Source organism: Prionailurus viverrinus, chromosome X (genome assembly GCF_022837055.1).
Source record: "Prionailurus viverrinus isolate Anna chromosome X, UM_Priviv_1.0, whole genome shotgun sequence".
Classification (NCBI taxonomy): domain Eukaryota; kingdom Metazoa; phylum Chordata; class Mammalia; order Carnivora; family Felidae; genus Prionailurus; species Prionailurus viverrinus.
Window position 1 is genome coordinate 73,793,252 of NC_062579.1, and position 18,422 is coordinate 73,811,673.

Below are 18,422 nucleotides of genomic sequence, written 5' to 3' on the forward strand. Positions count from 1 at the left end.
GTATTCATAGCCACTGTCCAAGACTAAGCACTTCTCCTTGGGCAGAACCATATAGTTGAGTATGTCATTTTGAATGAACCATGGCTACTCCATCTTTACAAATGAGAAATTCTGGCATATGTACCTGAACAGGAAAAACTTCTTTTGCATAATGGTAGTAATGATATTAATAATAGCAGTAATGATAATAAGAACAATGATTGATGCTAATGGGGATTATGCCTCTGACTCTGCTGTGAGTACTTTACTTAGATCATCTCATTAAATCTACACAACCACCCTGTGAGATTGATACTAATATACCAGTCATATTTTACAGAGGAAGAAGCGAAGCTATAGAGAGGTTAAGTAAATGTGCCCAAGATCACACAACTAATGTGTGATAAAGCCTGGATTTGAACCCATACAGTAACCCATGTTTTTAAGCACTGTACTACATACTCATTCTGTACAGTGGATATCTTACCTCCTCAGTTATGAGCACCCTGACCAAATGTGAAATTCTAGAATGCGTGGATTTACATCTCATTAGCACTTTTTTTGACCTGTTTGGTGTTAATTCTCTTAGAATTCGTAGACTAATGTTTGCATCAGTTCTTTGACTTTTTTACTTACTGATCTTCTGGTTAATAGTTTTGGTTGTTGTTTTGTTCTGTTTTAAAATATAACATTTTCCTCCATCTCTAGAGGTTATCTGGGACCACCTCATCAGGGTCCACCCATGCACCATGTCCCTGGTCATGACAGCCGTGGCCCACCCCCACATGAAATGAGGGGAGGGCCATTAGCTGAGCCCAGACCTCTAATGGCGGAGCCAAGAGGACCCATGCTAGATCAGAGGGGTCCACCGTTGGATGGCAGAGGTAAGGGGGAGACCACATCACAAGGCTGACTGGTAGTTGCGGGCTGATAATAAACCCAGCTATCTTAGGCCCTAAGCTGGTATAAAGAAGGTAGGGCAATGGGGTTGAAAAACATTTTTAAGGTTTATCTGCAAATCTGCGAAATTGGGAAGGAGAATGTAGTATCATGTGCACTTGAACAACACGTTTGAACTGCACAGGTCCGCTTATACATGATTTTTTTTTTTTGGTAAATATAGTACAGTGCTAGTTTCCTTAAGATTTAATTAATAACATTTTCTTTTCTCTAGCTTACTTTATTGCAAGAATGCAGAACATAATACACATAATATACAAAATATGTGTCAGTCAACAGTTTATGTTTTTGGTAAGGTTTCCAGTCAACAGTAGGCTATTAGTAGTTAAGTTTTAGGGGAGTGCTTCAGTCCTCACACTGTTCAAGGGTCAGCTATAGTTGTGGGGGAGATGTGACTAGAGGAATAGATTTCTTCTTTGATTGTTGGGTTTTTTTGCAGTAAGGATAAGTAGCTACACAGTGGTTTTCTTACAACTTTCTTTATAGGCGGAAGAGATCCCCGAGGCATAGATACACGAGGAATGGAGGCACGAGCCATGGAGGCTAGAGGATTAGATGCCAGAGGATTGGAGGCCCGTGCTATGGAAGCCCGAGCGATGGAGGCCCGTGCGATGGAGGCCCGTGCGATGGAGGCCCGTGCAATGGAAGTCAGAGGGATAGAAGCCAGAAGTATGGATACAAGGGGCCCAGTCCCTGGTCCTAGAGGTCCTATACCTAGTGGAATCCAAGGTCCCAGTCCAATTAACATGGGGGCAGTTGGCCCCCAGGGATCCAGACAGGTATGTGCAACACTCACTTCTTACTTCTATGTGAAATCTTAATCTATTCAGGAATTGATAATTAAGCCTGTTACTGCTTTCTGATTTAGGCTATTTCTCAGTTTGTTAAAACGGGAAGATTAGAATCTCCCTTCTTTTAGTTTCTGTGTCCCTTAAGGTGGTTATTTGCTAGGCACCAGGATTGTGGCAACCTTGTCCCACAATTTAAGGAGCTCTTCCATTCAGACCAGAGTCCCTGCAAATTTAGGAGACAGAGTGTGTCTCACTAGAATCTAGGCATGGATAATTTGAAAAACCTCCTCCAAATGATTCTAATGTACAACCATAAGAACTGCATTAGAGCATATGAACAGCTATAGGTAATCAATTCAGGTAATCTTAGTTTTGCAGAAACCTATTTTAATTTACTTTCATCAAACAGCCTAAGTGAACAGTGGAGTATCAAAGGCAATTTACTAATGCTTACCTTAAAACCTGTGGAACTGAATTCTTATCTCTTCTTGTTTGGCTATTTCCAGCTCTGTGTATGTGGTGATCTATGATTGTCTATGTGTTGTCATCTCCTCCCTTTTCAACAAAATTGGTTGTGGGGAGATGGTGATATACATGTGGCTTCCCTGAGTTTTTAGGTGCTAGCACCTTCATCTCCCTCTAGCCCCTCCGTCTTCCTTTCTCCATTTGTCTTCCTCCTTCCTCTATGTACTTCTGGCTCTCTTCCCTCTTCCATATGTTTATGTGTCTTGCTCTCGTGTGTGTGTGTGTGTGTGTGTGTGTGTGTGTGTGTGTGTGAGAGAGAGAGAGAGAGAGAGATAGGGGGAGAGAGTCAGCTGGAATTGAACATGTCAGCCATCCATTTCTCTTGTTTTATAGATTTGGAAATTGAGATCCAAGAATTCAGGTTACTTGTCCAAATTCACACAACTAAAAAGTAACAGAGTAAGGAATAGAACCCACTATTTTTTTCCACTGTACCACTCTGTCCTGTTATCTGCATGTTATGTATGTGTGTAGACATACATGTATGTATGTCTGCCTCCCCCTCTTTAATAGGAAATACGAGTATGTTGTTTTCTGGTATGTGTGAAATAAAACCGTTCTCTATTTTTTTTCTTTCAAGTTATGCTTTTTAAAAAATGTGTGTGTGTGGGCCTTGTTGTTTATTCTGCCCTCTATGGTCAGTAGCCTCATAACAAAAATGGTTTTTATGCATTTATTCAGTCATTCAACAAATATTTATTGAGCACCTCCTGTGTAGCAGAGACAGCTTTAGGTACTGGGGATATAGCAGTGTGAACAAAACAAAGTTCCTGCCCCCCTGGAGCTTGCATCCTAGCTGGGAAAACTGACAACAAATAATTTCATGATGTGCTTGTATAATTCTGTCAATATTTTCATTGAAAATAATGGTTGGAAGACTGTTTTCTGGAGAAAGTCTTGCTCTTTCATCTCTGCTAGCACTTGAACTCATTACTCTGTAGTGTTAGGTTTATATAATTTTAATTAGTAGATTGTATAAAGCCTATTAGATCTGAGGTGAAAATAAATTTTATCTTCAAACTTTTTTTTAAATTGTTTAAAGTAGTATGTTCATTCATACATAAAAGATATACAGTGAGAACCTTGCTTTGTCCACTGTATCCATCTCCCTTGTGACCCCCGTCTCCTACAGATAATTGCTTTTGTCCAACTTCTGTTATATCTTTCTAACAAAGAAGACTGTTAGAAAATATGCATTATTAAAAAAATGTATATATTTTTCCTTTCTTTCACTGTCCTTGTGCCTAGGGCAAAAGCATAAACTAGGACTATCTTAGGCAAACCTGGTTGTGTAGTCACCTATATTGTGACTTGTCTGCCTCAAATAGGCACCTGGAAACTTGAAATGGCCATTATTGAATGGTTAGGTCATGTTATAATAGTTCAAATTAGTATTAACTAAAATGTAAAAAATGTTATCCTCACAGATATTTCATATCTGTAGCACAACATTAAAGTTCAGACCGGTCTCTGGATTCAGTATTGATAATAGAAAGTGATAGGGGTGCCTGGGTGGCTCAGTTGGTTGAGTGTCTGACTTCGGCTCAGGTCATGATCTCACGGTTCGTGGGTTCAAGCCCCATGTCGGGCTCTGTGCTGATGGCTCAGAGCCTCGAGCCTCAAGCCTGCTTCAGATTCTGTGTCTCTCTCTCTCTGCCCGTCCCCTGCTCACACTCTGTCAATCTCTCTCGAAAAATAAATAAGCATTTTAAAAAATGTTTTTCAAGAAGAACAGAAAGTGATAATGAAGTGTATTATGCTTCCTTCCCTTCTTAAACAAGATAGGAAAAACAATTTTCACCATTTTTTGATTACTCAAGGTCATCATTACATGTACCCATTACTGTATATGCTGTAACAGAAAACACAGTTACCTCCTGTTTGGTTTCTGGTCTCCTCCACTGTCAGTTTGTCACCTGGCTCTTCACATTGCTGTCCTGGTATCTGCTCCTAACGGTTTATCACATTTCTTTTTGAGTTTTGATGCTTCTAATTTTCTGGGGAAGCAGGTAACAAGTTAACAATTTGTGTTTAATAAGAGTACCTCAACTCTGGGTGAATGCCTGAGTGTGAACATAATAGCAGAGGGAACTTAAACAGTGATTCTAGGTGCTCTGAGGCCTTTTCTTTGGGGTATGGTAGTCTTCCCAAAGATTGAAGTCACCGAAGATCTTAAATAAGTGATATAACTGCATTTTGTTCTTTTAGCTTGGGTCAGTGATATTTCTTGGTCTGTAATTTAGCAGAAAGTATCTGCTGCATATTCTCTCTGGAAAGTTATAAAAAGCAAATGTTGGGCTAATAACAGTCTTTTCCCCAGAGGCCTTCCCATCTCCTTTCTGCCTCTGCCATTATGATCGTCTCTGCCTTGCTTGTGGGATAGGGCCCTTTGGAACAAACTGCCTATGTCTGATTGAACTAGAGGTAGGCGGTATCCCTATGAATGTAGCTTCCCCAGTGGACCAGCATACATTATTTCTAGAATCTGCTGGCTTTCATTTCTGTTTCCACTGAGCACTAGTTTCTAGGATGCTCTCAGTTTTCTCTGTGTTTATGCAGCTGGATTTTGCTTGATTTGATGGTATCTGATTGTTCAGTGTTATATTTGTTGATGATGCTGGAGCTATTGTAAGCAAATGTGTCTAAGTTGCTAGTCGATCTCTGGCTAAACTCTGCCTTCTGCCATTGCTAACAGTAGGAAATGATCTTCAGAATCATTAATTTGCTTTTTTTGTTTTTTTACTCATATCCATAATCAGTTCATGTTTTTCACATTATTATTGGATCCTGAATACCTATATGAGAAGTTCTGAAACATCTCTCCTCATCTCTCTTTATGCATATAGGTCCCAGTTATGCAGGGAGCAGGCATGCAAGGAGCAAACATTCAGGGTGGAGGTCAGCCTGGGGGCTTTAGTCCTGGCCAGAACCAGGTCACCCCACAGGACCATGAGAAGGTAAGCAACACTGCCTCCAGTGGCACACTTCTCTTGGATTCTGCTTTTCTTTTTTCTTTTTTAATTTTTATTTATTTTTGGGAGAGAGAGAGGGAGAGCAAGAGAGAACAAGCAGGGGAGGGACAGAGAGAGAGGGAGACACAGAATCCGAAGCAGGCTGCAGGCTCTGAGCTGTCAGCACAGAGACCAATGCAGGGCTTGAACTGAAGAACTGCGAGATCATGACCTGGGCCGAAGTTGGACACTTAACCAACTGAGCCACCCAGGCGCCCCTAAATTTTTTTTTTTAATGTACATCCAAGTTAGTTAGCATATAGTGCAACAATGGTTTCAGGAGTAGGTTTCTTAATCCTTGTTTATTCTCCATATTTAAGAGTCTCTTATGTTTTGTCCCCCTCCCTGTTTTTCATATTATTTTTGCTTCCCTTCCCTAATGTTCATCTATTTTGCATCTTAAAGTCCTCAAATGAGTGAAGTCATATATTTGTCTTTCTCTGACTAATTTCGCTTAGCATACTACCCTCTAGTTCCATCCACGTAGTTGCAAATGGCAAGATTTCATTCTTTTTGATTGCCAAGTAATACTCCATTGTGTATATATACCACATCTTCTTTATCCATTCATCCATCGATGGACATTTGGGCTTTTTCCATACTTTGGCTATTGTTGATAGTGCTGCTATAAACATAGGGGTGCATGTGCCCCTTTGAAACAGCATACCTGTATCCATCCCTTGGATATATACCTAGTAGTGCAATTGCTGGGTTGTAGGGTAGTTCTATTTTTAGTTTTTTGAGGAACCTCCATACTGTTTACCAGAGTGGCTGCACCAGTTTGCATTCCCATAATTTTTTTTTATGTTTATTTAGTTTTGAGAGCAAGTGAGCATGAATAGGGGAAGGGCAGAGAAAGAGAGAGAAAGAATCCAAAGCAGGCTCCAGGCTCTGAGCTGTCAGCACAGAGCCTGACACAGGGCTCGAACCCACAAACTGTGAGATCATTACCTGAGCCAAAGTTGGACACTCAACTGACTAAGCCACCCAGGCACCCCAGGATTCTGCTTTTCAATTACTATGTGAATGTCCTGGGTCTCTGGAGTTCCTTTGGAAGCAATGGTTTACTCCTATAACTTTTATGATCTTGCTATCTGAAAATTTATCAGCCTGGTCTTAAATATCTTTTCTTTTTTAATGTTTTGTTTTATTCCTGAGAGAGAGCATGAGCAGGGAGGGACAAAGAGAGCAGAAGACACAGAATCTGAAGCATGCTTCAGGCTGAGCTGTCAGCACAGAGCCCCACACAGGGCTCAAACCCACAAACTGCAGGATCATGACCTGAGCCAAAGTCAGACGCCCATCTGACTGAGCCACCCAGGTGCCCCTATGGGCCTGGTCTTAAAATTCTTTAGTGGATGTATATAAATGGCGGCTTATTTACATTTCAGACTCAAATGGCAGCTTATCTTACATATCAGAGTCATCTGCCTTAACTGTTTTTGTTTTTTTTTTTTGTAGGCCAGCTTGACCTGAAAATCCAAGTCTCTTTTTTCCCCACCTAAAAACAATAGCAAATCCCCCATGAGTATGTCTTTGTTTCTATATTTGACCATTGTGGGGAGCTCATGTCTGATGGAAAGACTAAAACTTGTAAAAAAGAGAGACTTTCAAAATGGGATCAAAAACTAAAGACTTCCCAAGGCTCACAGATAACGTGTTAGTCTGTAAGAACTTTGGGTTCATGCAGGTGTCTGATTCGAGTCTTCTAATCTTAGGTATTATTGTACTTGAGCTTTTCATTGTGCCCTATCTCACCAGCTGGGTTTTTAACTTGGTTTGGGTGTTTTTTGTGTACAATATTCTAGGCGTGAAATATCCTTCCTTTTCAGACAGAAGCTGGTGTTGTTTTTATGGCTGCCATCATGAAAACTCACTCCCTTTTTTTTTTCCTCTTCACAGGCTGCTTTGATCATGCAGGTTCTTCAACTAACTGCAGACCAGATCGCCATGCTGCCTCCTGAGCAGAGGCAGAGTATCCTGATCTTAAAGGAACAAATACAGAAATCCACTGGAGCACCTTGAAAGGTGAGCCAACTTAACCTGCCTAAGTTGGACAAGCTCCTTGTGCATTTGGGGTATTAGATGCTTTCAACCTTAACCAACAACACTCTCCTGATCTCAAGACTGTCCGAGGCCTGCAGTCCTCTTGGCTACACTCTTCACCCTTCATTAGATTAGATCAGCTCCTATGAAGATAGCAGAAGGCAGCAGGGTATTTGTTCAGTTGTTGAGTTGGTTGTAAGCTTTTTTTTAACCTTTCTTTCCTAATGGCAGAAGTAACATGTGATCACTTTTACAATGTTAATCAAACACAGAAATGTAGAAAGGTCAGGGTAGGAAGCTCTGCTTCCTCAATCTCATTCCCCGAGCAACCTCTAAATACAGTTTGGTGGGTATCCTTCCAGAATCAGTTGTGTTATTTTATTCCACATATTCTCCATCAAAATGGAGAAAATGCAAAGCATTTCAATAAGATGTATAAATATTTTAGTTTCCAGTATTTATTTATTGAGGTTAAACTGATAGAGCACCATCACCATCGGTCCCTTTACATTTTAGAGGCTGCGGTACACCTCTGCCCTTTATTTTGCTTGCTTATCAGTCATGTAAAAGGGATCATAATCACGTGACCTAACCTGATTCTATGTATTTGAGTTTCTTTTAAAAACCTTTTTCCCCAACACCTTGTATTTTGTAAATAATTATTTTCTAAAAACAGTTTAAAATTCACATTGTCCCAATATTGGCTGGAATATCACATCGTGAATTTCTACTTTCTACCCCATCTGTATTATAATTCCCATCCACATATTATAATATAATAGTGAGGGGCGCCTGGGTGGATCAGTCGATTGAGCATCTGACTTGGGCTCAGGTCATGATTTCACAGTTTGTGGGTTCAAGCCCCGCGTCAGGCTGTGTGCTGACAGCTTGCTCAGAGCCTACAGCCTGCTTCAGATTCTGTGTCCCCTTCTCTCTCTCTGCCCATCCCCCGCTCATGCTCTGTCTCTGTCTCAAAAACAAATAAATGTTAAAAAAATTATATAATAGCGAATTCATTTACACCATTTAGCAGTCTTTACTAAATATGTTGTGTTTTAATCCATATTTGTAATGTCATTAAAACATCCAAACCAGAAACATGCGTCATATCCGTATTTAGACTTTAAATTTTTTTTTTTATTTATTTTTTTTTTTTCTGAAATTTATTGACAAATTGGTTTCCATACAACACCCAGTGCTCATCCCAAAAGGTGCCCTCCTCAATACCCATCACCCACCCTCTCCTCCCTCCCACCCCCCATCAACCCTCAGTTTGTTCTCAGTTTTTAACAGTCTCTTATGCTTTGGCTCTCTCCCATTCTAACCTCTTTTTTTTTTTTTTCCTTCCCCTCCCCCATGGGTTCCTGTTAAGTTTCTCAGGATCCACATAAGAGTGAAACCATATGGTATCTGTCTTTCTCTGTATGGCTTATTTCACTTAGCATCACACTCTCCAGTTCCATCCACGTTGCTACAAAAGGCCATATTTCATTTTTTTCTCATTGCCACGTAATATTCCATTGTGTATATAAACCACAATTTCTTTATCCATTCATCAGTTGATGGACATTTAGGCTCTTTCCATAATTTGGCTATTGTTGAGAGTGCTGCTATGAACATTGGGGTACAAGTGGCCCTATGCATCAGTGCTCCTGTATCCCTTGGATAAATTCCTAGCAGTGCTATTGCTGGGTCATAGGGTAGGTCTATTTTTAATTTTCTGAGGAACCTCCACACTGCTTTCCAGAGCGGCTGCACCAATTTGCATTCCCACCAACAGTGCAAGAGGGTTCCCGTTTCTCCACATCCTCTCCAGCATCTATAGTCTCCTGATTTGTTCATTTTGGCCACTCTGACTGGCGTGAGGTGATATCTGAGTGTGGTTTTGATTTGTATTTCCCTGATAAGGAGCGACGCTGAACATCTTTTCATGTGCCTGTTGGCCATCCGGATGTCTTCTTTAGAGAAGTGTCTATTCATGTTTTCTGCCCATTTCTTCACTGGGTTATTTGTTTTTCGGGTGTGGAGTTTGGTGAGCTCTTTATAGATTTTGGATACTAGCCCTTTGTCCGATGTGTCATTTGCGAATATCTATTCCCATTCCGTTGGTTGCCTTTTAGTTTTGTTGGTTGTTTCCTTTGCTGTGCAGAAGCTTTTTATCTTCATAAGGTCCCAGTAATTCACTTTTGCTTTTAATTCCCTTGCCTTTGGGGATGTGTCGAGTAAGAGATTGCTACGGCTGAGGTCAGAGAGGTCTTTTCCTGCTTTCTCCTCTAAGGTTTTGATGGTTTCCTGTCTCACATTTAGGTCCTTTATCCATTTTGAGTTTATTTTTGTGAATGGTGTGAGAAAGTGGTCTAGTTTCAACCTTCTGCATGTTGCTGTCCAGTTCTCCCAGCACCATTTGTTAAAGAGGCTGTCTTTTTTCCATTGGATGTTCTTTCCTGCTTTGTCAAAGATGAGTTGGCCATACGTTTGTGGGTCTAGTTCTGGGGTTTCTATTCTATCCCATTGGTCTATGTGTCTGTTTTTGTGCCAATACCATGCTGTCTTGATGATGACAGCTTTGTAGTAGAGGCTAAAGTCTGGGATTGTGATGCCTCCTGCTTTGGTCTTCTTCTTCAAAATTCCTTTGGCTATTCGGGGCCTTTTGTGGTTCCATATGAATTTTAGGATTGCTTGTTCTAGTTTCGAGAAGAATGCTGGTGCAATTTTGATTGGGATTGCATTGAATGTGTAGATAGCTTTGGGTAGTATTGACATTTTGACAATATTTATTTTTCCAATCCATGAGCAGGGAATGTCTTTCCATTTCTTTAAATCTTCTTCAATTTCCTTCATAAGCTTTCTATAGTTTTCAGCATACAGATCCTTTACATCTTTGGTTAGATTTATTCCTAGGTATTTTATGCTTCTTGGTGCAATTGTGAATGGGATCAGCTTCTTTATTTGTCTTTCTGTTGCTTCATTGTTAGTGTATAAGAATGCAACTGATTTCTGTACATTGATTTTGTATCCTGCAACTTTGCTGAATTCCTGTATCAGTTCTAGCAGACTTTTGGTGGAGTCTATCGGATTTTCCATGTATAATATCATGTCATCTGCAAAAAGCGAAAGCTTGACTTCCTCTTTGCCAATTTGGATGCCTTTGATTTCCTTTTGTTGTCTGATTGCTGATGCTAGAACTTCCAACACTATGTTAAACAGCAGCGGTGAGAGTGGGCATCCTTGTCGTGTTCCTGATCTCAGGGAAAAAGCTTTGAGTTTTTCCCCGTTGAGGATGATGTTAGCTGTGGGCTTTTCATAAATGGCTTTTATGATCTTTAAGTATGTTCCTTCTATCCCGACTTTCTCAAGGGTTTTTATTAAGAAAGGGTGCTGGATTTTGTCGAAGGCCTTTTCTGCATCGATTGACAGGATCATATGGTTCTTCTCTTTTTTTTTGTTAATGTGATGTATCACGTTGATTGATTTGCGAATGTTGAACTAGCCCTGCATCCCAGGAATGAATCCCACTTGATCATGGTGAATAACTCTTTTTATATGCCGTTCAATTCGATTTGCTAGTATCTTATTGAGAATTTTTGCATCCATATTCATCAGGGATATTGGCCTGTAGTTCTCTTTTTTTACTGGGTCTCTGTCTGGTTTAGGAATCAAAGTAATACTGGCTTCATAGAATGAGTCTGGAAGTTTTCCTTCCCTTTCTATTTCTTGGAATAGCTTGAGAAGGATAGGTATTATCTCTGCTTTAAACGTCTGGTAGAACTCCCCTGGGAAGCCATGTGGTCCTGGACTCTTATTTGTTGGGAGATTTTTGATAACCGATTCAATTTCTTCGCTGGTTATGGGTCTGTTCAAGCTTTCTATTTCCTCCTGATTGAGTTTTGGAAGAGTGTGGGTGTTCAGGAATTTGTCCATTTCTTCCAGGTTGTCCAATTTGTTGGCATATAAGTTTTCATAGTATTCCCTGATAATTGTTTGTATCTCTGAGGGATTGGTTGTAATAATTCCATTTTCATTCATGATTTTATCTATTTGGGTCCTCTCCCTTTTCTTTTTGAGAAGCCTGGCTAGAGGTTTGTCAATTTTGTTTATTTTTTCAAAAAACCAACTCTTGGTTTCGTTGATCTGCTCTACAGTTTTTTTAGTTTCTATATTGTTTATTTCTGCTCTGATCTTTATTATTTCTCTTCTTCTGCTGGGCTTAGGCTGCCTTTGCTGTTCTGCTTCTAGTTCCTTTAGGTGTGCTGTTAGATTTTGTATTTGGGATTTTTCTTGTTTCTTGAGATAGGCCTGGATTGCAATGTATTTTCCTCTCAGGACTGCCTTTGCTGTGTCCCAAAGCGTTTGGATTGTTGTATTTTCATTTTCGTTTGTTTCCATATATTTTTAAATTTCTTCTCTAATTGCCTGGTTGACCCACTCATTCGTTAGTAGGGTGTTCTTTAACCTCCATGCTTTTGGAGGTTTTCCAGACTTTTTTCTGTGGTTGATTTCAAGCTTCATAGCATTGTGGTCTGAAAGTAAGCATGGTATAATTTCAATTCTTGTAAACTTATGAAGGGCTGTTTTGTGACCCAGTATATGATCTATCTTGGAGAATGCTCCATGTGCACTCGAGAAGAAAGTATATTCTGTTGCTTTGGGATGCAGAGTTTTATAAATATATCTGTCAGGTCCATCTGATCCAATGTCTCATTCAGGGCCCTTGTTTCTTTATTGACTGTGTGTCTAGATGATCTATCCATTTCTGTAAGTGGGGTGTTAAAGTTCCCTGCAATTACCACATTCTTATCGATAAGGTTGCTTATGTTTATGAGTAATTGTTTTATATATTTGGGGGCTCCGGTATTCGGCGCATAGACATTTATAATTGTTAGCTCTTCCTGATGGATAGACCCTGTAACTATTATATAATGCCCTTCTTCATCTCTTGTTACAGCCTTTAATTTAAAGTCTAGTTTGTCTGATATAAGTATGGCTACTCCAGCTTTCTTTTGGCTTCCAGTAGCATGATAAATAGTTCTCCATCCCCTCACTCTCAATCTAAAGGTGTCCTCAGGTCTAAATGAGTCTCTTGTAGACAGCAAATAGATGGGTCTTGTTTTTTTATCCATTCTGATACCCTATGTCTTTTGGTTGGCACATTTAATCCATTTACATTCAGTGTTATTATAGAAAGATACGGGTTTAGAGTCATTGTGATGTCTGTATGTTTTATGCTTATAGTGATGTCTCTGGGACTTTGTCTCACAGGGTCCCCCTTAGGATCTCTTGTAGGGCTGGTTTAGTGGTGACAAATTCCTTCAGTTTTTGTTTGTTTGGGAAGACCTTTATCTCTCCTTCTATTCTAAATGACAGACTTGCTGGATAAAGGATTCTTGGCTGCATATTTTTTCTGTCTAGCACCCTGAAAATCTCGTGCCAATTCTTTCTGGCCTGCCAAGTTTCAAAAGAGAGATCAGTCACGAGTCTTATAGGTCTCCCTTTATATGTGAGGGCACGTTTACCCCTTGCTGCTTTCAGAATTTTCTCTTTATCCTTGTATTTTGCCAGTTTCACTATGATATGTTGTGCAGAAGATCGATTCAAGTTACGTCCGAAGGGAGTTCTCTGTGCCTCTTGGATTTCAATGCCTTTTTCCTTCCCCAGTTCAGGGAAGTTCTCAGCTATTATTTCTTCAAGTACCCCTTCAGCACCTTTCCCTCTCTCTTCCTCCTCTGGGATACCAATTATGCGTATATTATTTCTTTTTAGTGTATCACTTAATTCTCTAATTTTCCCCTCATACTCCTGGATTTTTTTATCTCTCTTTTTCTCAGCTTCCTCTTTTTCCATAACTTTATCTTCTAGTTCACCTATTCTCTCCTCTGCCTCTTCAAGCCGAGCTGTGGTGGTTTCCCTTTTGTTATGCATTTCATTTAAAGCGTTTTTCAGCTCCTCGTGACTGTTCCTTAGTCCCTTGATCTCTGTAGCAAGAGATTCTCTGCTGTCCTGTATACTGTTTTCAAGCCCAGCGATTAATTTTATGACTATTATTCTAAATTCACTTTCTGTTATATTATTTAAATCCTTTTTGATCAGCTCATTAGCTGTTGTTATTTCCTGGAGATTCTTCTGAGGGGAGTTCTTCCACTTGGTCATTTTGGATAGTCCCTGGCGTGGTGAGGACCTGCAGGGCACTTCCCCTGTGCTGTGGTGTATAACTGGAGTTGGTGGGTTGGGCCGCAGTCAGACCTGATGTCTGCCCCCAGCCCACCGCTGGGGCCACAGTCAGACTGGTGTGTGCCTTCTCTTCCCCTCTCCTAGGGGTGGGATTCACTGTGGGGTGGTGTGGCTCGTCTGGGCTACTTGCACCCTGCCAGGCTTGTGATGCTGGGGATCTGGCGTATTAGCTGGGGTGGGTAGGCAAGGTGCTCGGGGGCAGGAGGGGCAGGCTTAGATCGCTTCTCCTTAGGTGATCCACTTCAGGAGGGGCCCTGTGGCAGCGGGAGGGAGTCAGATCCGCTGCAGGAGGTTTGGCTCCGCAGAAGCGCAGAGTTGGGTGTTTGCGCGGAGCGAGCAAGTTCCCTGGCAGGAACCGGTTCCCTTTGGGATTTCGGCTGGGGGATGGGCGGGGGAAATGGCGCTGGCAAGCGCCTTTGTTCCCCACCAAGCTGAGCTCTGTTGTCAGGGGGCTCAGCAGCTCTCCCTCCCTTTGTCCTCCAGCCTTCCCGCTTTCCGAGCAGATCTGTTAACTTATGACCTCCCAGACGCTAAGTCGCGCTTGCTGTCGGAACACAGTCCGCCAGGCCCCTCCGCTTTTGCAAGCCAGACTCGGGGACTCTGCTTGGCCGGCGAGCCGCCCCTCCGCCCCGGCTCCCTCCCGCCAGTCCGTGGAGCGCGCACTGCCTCGCCGCCCTTCCTACCCTCTTCCGTGGGCCTCTCGTCTGCGTTTGGCTCCGGCGACTCTGTTCTGCTAATCCTCTGGCAGTTTTCTGGGTTATTTAGGCAGGTGTAGATGGAATCTAAGTGATCAGCAGGACGTGCGGTGAGCCCAGCGTCCTCCTAAGCCGCCATCTTGCCGCAACTCTAAATTTTTTTTTTTAATATTTAGTTTTGAGAGATAGAGTGTGAGCAGGGGAAAGGCAGAGAGAGAGAGGGAGACACAGAATCTGAAGCAGTCTCCAGGCCCTGAGCTGTCAGCACAGAGCCCGACGTGGGGCTCGAACTCACAAACCATGAGATCATGACCTGAGCCGAAGTTGGACGCTTTAACCAACTGAGCCACCCAGGCACCCCTGTATTTAGACTTTAAATGACTAAAGTGTAATGAGAAGCTGTCCTAGATGGATGGCTAGCTAGACTTTAACTTTTTAGTCCAGATACCTGAGGCATTTTTTTAGTAAAAGAATAGGCTATTATATTTAGAGTAATAGATTAAAAACTATTCCTGTCTTTTACTTTTTCTAATTTATTTATGTCAGAGAAGGCATGCCCCACAACATGGAGAAATTACTCTTTTTGGATAATAGAGGTAGAAATATTTCTGAAAGTTCTTTCATTATGTATTCTTGCTCATAAGCTATTCCCAAGCCGTGCACACAAACCACAGGGCAAGGGTTTTTGTTTGTTTCTATTTTGAAATAATTAATATAAATTCACAGAAGGTTGGAAGAATAGTACAAAGAGCCTCGTGTACCCATCCTTAAACTTCCCCCAAGTATAACATCTTGAGAAGCTGTTGTGCAGTGCCTTTTTGGTTTGTAATACAAAACCAAGAAATTGACATTGGTACATTTCTGTTGAGTACAGACCTTACTCAGTTTTCACTATTTTTTAGACATATTATTTGTGTGTGATCAGTGGTTCTCATCCAGAGGCAGTTTTGCTCCATATAGGAAATTTGGAAATGTCTGGAGACGTTCTTGGTTGTCAGAACTTTAGGGGATACTGTACTACTGGCATTCAGTGGGTAGAGACCAGAGATGCTTCTGAACATCCTATAACCACAGGATCTCCCCCCACCCCATAACAAAGACTAACCTGTCTCCAAATGTCAATATTGCGAGGTTGAGAAACCCTGCTGTCAGGTGATTACTTTGGGGATCCTGGAGGTAGACACCTTAGGAATCTGTCCCTGGTGATTTGCCTTTTTGCATAGCCTCCCTCCCTTCCTTACTTTAAATTTTTTTTTCCTGATGTTTGGGGAAGAGAACTTTTTCTTCATTTCTAATGGCTTTCTCCCAACTTTTTCTTACAGGTTTTCAAAAATACCTGGCAACAAATCTGGAAATTAATTCCATAACTTTGTTGAAAATGTTGCAAAAAGATGACTTCTGCATCCTAACCCTTGAATGACTCAAATTGGTGCCAGGTGGAGGATTCCCATCACCTTCTCTCAGAACAAAATCAGTTCATTCTGTTGTCTTAGTTTGTATATTTTCTGTGACTTGAAATAAACTTTGAACACAATTTTAGTATACTGCAGATTGATACACATGACCTTTTTGCTTTTAAAAAGGTGTACACCAAGGGTGAAACCTTAGATGTGTTTTCAACCCTTACCACAGTATTGTACTTTAATGTTATATTGCCATAGCTCTGTTTTTCCTTTAAGTTAACCACTTATTCTTCTTGATGATATTTGAGAATTTCTCAGAAGCAGTGTTTTCTAGAACTTAGTTTTTGCTTTGTTTGCTTCCAGCAGAAATAATGCAATTTGCCCTTTGAGAACTTGCTAGAACTTCTGAGTTTACTGGAAGAAAATAGCCCATGCTTAGAGCTGTAAAATGGCAAGAAGGACAACAAAGCAAAGAGCCTAGCAGAGCAGTGTATTTAGTGTAGAAAAATCCAATTATCAGAATGTACTTTTGTTTATCAGTAGCAGGTTTGTTCACATTCATAGTTCAGAATTAAGACAAAATGTTGTATTGGCACTGGTTCAAGTGTGTCAGCAACACAAGAGACTGTTGACATTTACCTGTCCTAAAACTCTTCAGTCTCAGTAGTCAACCTTGAAAGTTAAAAAAGCCACTAATTTTTCACATGTTTGAGATGAAATAAAAACTAAATAGAAATCAAATGAACAAAATACATTCATTCTACCTTCTAGATAATCACTAACCTACAGTCTTCCTCTATAACCAAATTTATTCTGGGAAATTAAAACATAGAAAACCCTGAAACTTTTACATTCTTCTCATTTATTTTAAGAGGACCAAATGTAGAGCATAAGTAGTCAGATTGCCCATTAGGCCTCCCCCTGCCTGCTTCCTTGCAGATAGACGTGACCATAAATAGTGCCACTAGTTCTAACCTATGGCTCTTCCAGCCTAGCATTCTCTCTCTCATAGTGGCATTAAGGAGGAACATGATTTCTCTCCATCAGGCCAACCTCAAGAGGTTAAGAGATGCCTTAATAATTAGTAAAGTTCCACTGGAACTACTCTTTGAGCCTATTTATATTCTCAGAATCCTACCCTCTGGGTTAGGATTATGGTTAAGTGAATTAAAAGCCTGCCATAGGCTTAGAGAATGTAATAGCATATTGCTTACACGTCAAGCAAAAGAATGCAATGATAATCAACTTTATGAGAGACACTGAAATTGAGGGATTTTCTACTCTGATGTGTAAACATTTACTACAACAAAAGTTTGCTGAATAAAATATTTCATATTACAACTTAGGAAGAAAAACTTGCTCAAAACAGCTAAAGAGATTTCTAGGTATCCTGCTCATCCCCAATTTGGGCTTGGATGTTGATTATACATAGGATTATTATCATTACCTTTTCTGCCTACTTCCATGAATATTCTAGGCCTTATTGTGTTGATTTTAGCAGCAATCATATCTTGAAGAGTCAATATATTTAGACATTGAAATCAAGAGTGAAGCCTTTCTCATTAGGGACTCCTAAGTTTCAAGGAACACTAAGATTCCAAATCAAAGTCAATGAAGATCAAATTATCATATGGTCAGCAGTTGTCTAAGAGGAACCACATCACCAAGGTTCCATTGTGCATTTTCCTAAATCATTACTAAGTTTAATTTAGATAGCTGAAATCCAGGAAGTCAATAGTAGGGGTATCCCACTCAATTCCTATGGAAATACCCATTACTAGTTTTTCCTGATGTCCAATTAATAAATGAAACACAATTAGCTATCATGAGCCCATGATAGCCTTTATTTTGTTCAGACTACTGAAAATGGATCTTATCCTTTAAGTCATAAAATCTTCTGGGTACTTAGAAATGACCGTTTATTCATTTTTGGACACTTAATGGTAGAGAAATAGGTGCTATAATGCTGATTTAGTAGGAACATTCTTACAAATCTGAGTTGAATTGTCTTTTGGGGTAATGAAGTGTGGGCCTCTTTTAAGGGCCCCAGTCTTTGCTTCTACTAATTCACTGTGACTACTAACATCCCAGAGCTGGGTGGATGGCAGAAATAAAAAGCATTCTGATAGGAGAAAAGACATTTTGCTTATGTCATTAGGTGAATGATTCCTTAATAAATAGGGAAGAGCCAAAACATGGTATCAAACTTCTAAATTATTTTTTTTTTTAAACTAAATGTTGCTAAACCACCCCCCTTCATAAAAAATGGCAATAAAGAGCCCCGGTTAAGTCACCCTAAAATGGAGTTCAAGTTTTTGCAGTTATTTCCAACAGAACAATGCAAGCTAATGACAATATAGCTTTAAATTAAAATATAATTTCAATTACAATTAGCATAGTTACAAGATTTTCTTTCCCCAATGGAGAGCCTAAAGTAATGAGTCATTCATTAAGAGATAAAGTAATAAAAGATTCATTAAGAGGAAAATCATTTCACAAGCAAAAACAAAGCATAAATTGCTAGTCACACTGGATAAGACCGTGTTTAAAATAACAGTAAGAATGTACATAGTGTTATATAGGGATGGGGTTCTTGGTGATTTTATGTTCATTGCTTTATTATTTATGCTTATTATGTTTTGTCATTATTCAATAAATTTTTTATTTAAAAAATAACCCTACTTTAGAAATCTTCTTTGAAGGTGAGAGGGTGGGAAAAATAATACCAAAAGCCTGGGAGAGAATAACAGTAAACCATATCAACTGGGGTAAAGTTGTGTAACT

At 40.2% G+C, this 18,422-nt stretch overlaps 1 protein-coding gene across 2 annotated transcripts in view; it reads left to right on the forward strand.

Annotated features, from left to right (window-relative positions):
* CSTF2 (cleavage stimulation factor subunit 2) overlaps positions 1-18,314 on the forward strand; it is a 31,560-nt gene extending 13,246 nt beyond the window's left edge. For both annotated transcript variants that reach the window (XM_047844585.1, XM_047844586.1), the window contains 5 exons: positions 688-863; positions 1,426-1,718; positions 5,102-5,212; positions 7,169-7,294; positions 15,558-18,314. In XM_047844585.1, coding sequence (XP_047700541.1) covers positions 688-863; positions 1,426-1,718; positions 5,102-5,212; positions 7,169-7,291 — 703 coding nt within the window. In that variant the 3' untranslated portion in view covers positions 7,292-7,294; positions 15,558-18,314. The remainder of the gene's footprint in view (positions 1-687; positions 864-1,425; positions 1,719-5,101; positions 5,213-7,168; positions 7,295-15,557) is intronic.
* The last annotated feature ends 108 nt before the right edge of the window (positions 18,315-18,422 follow it).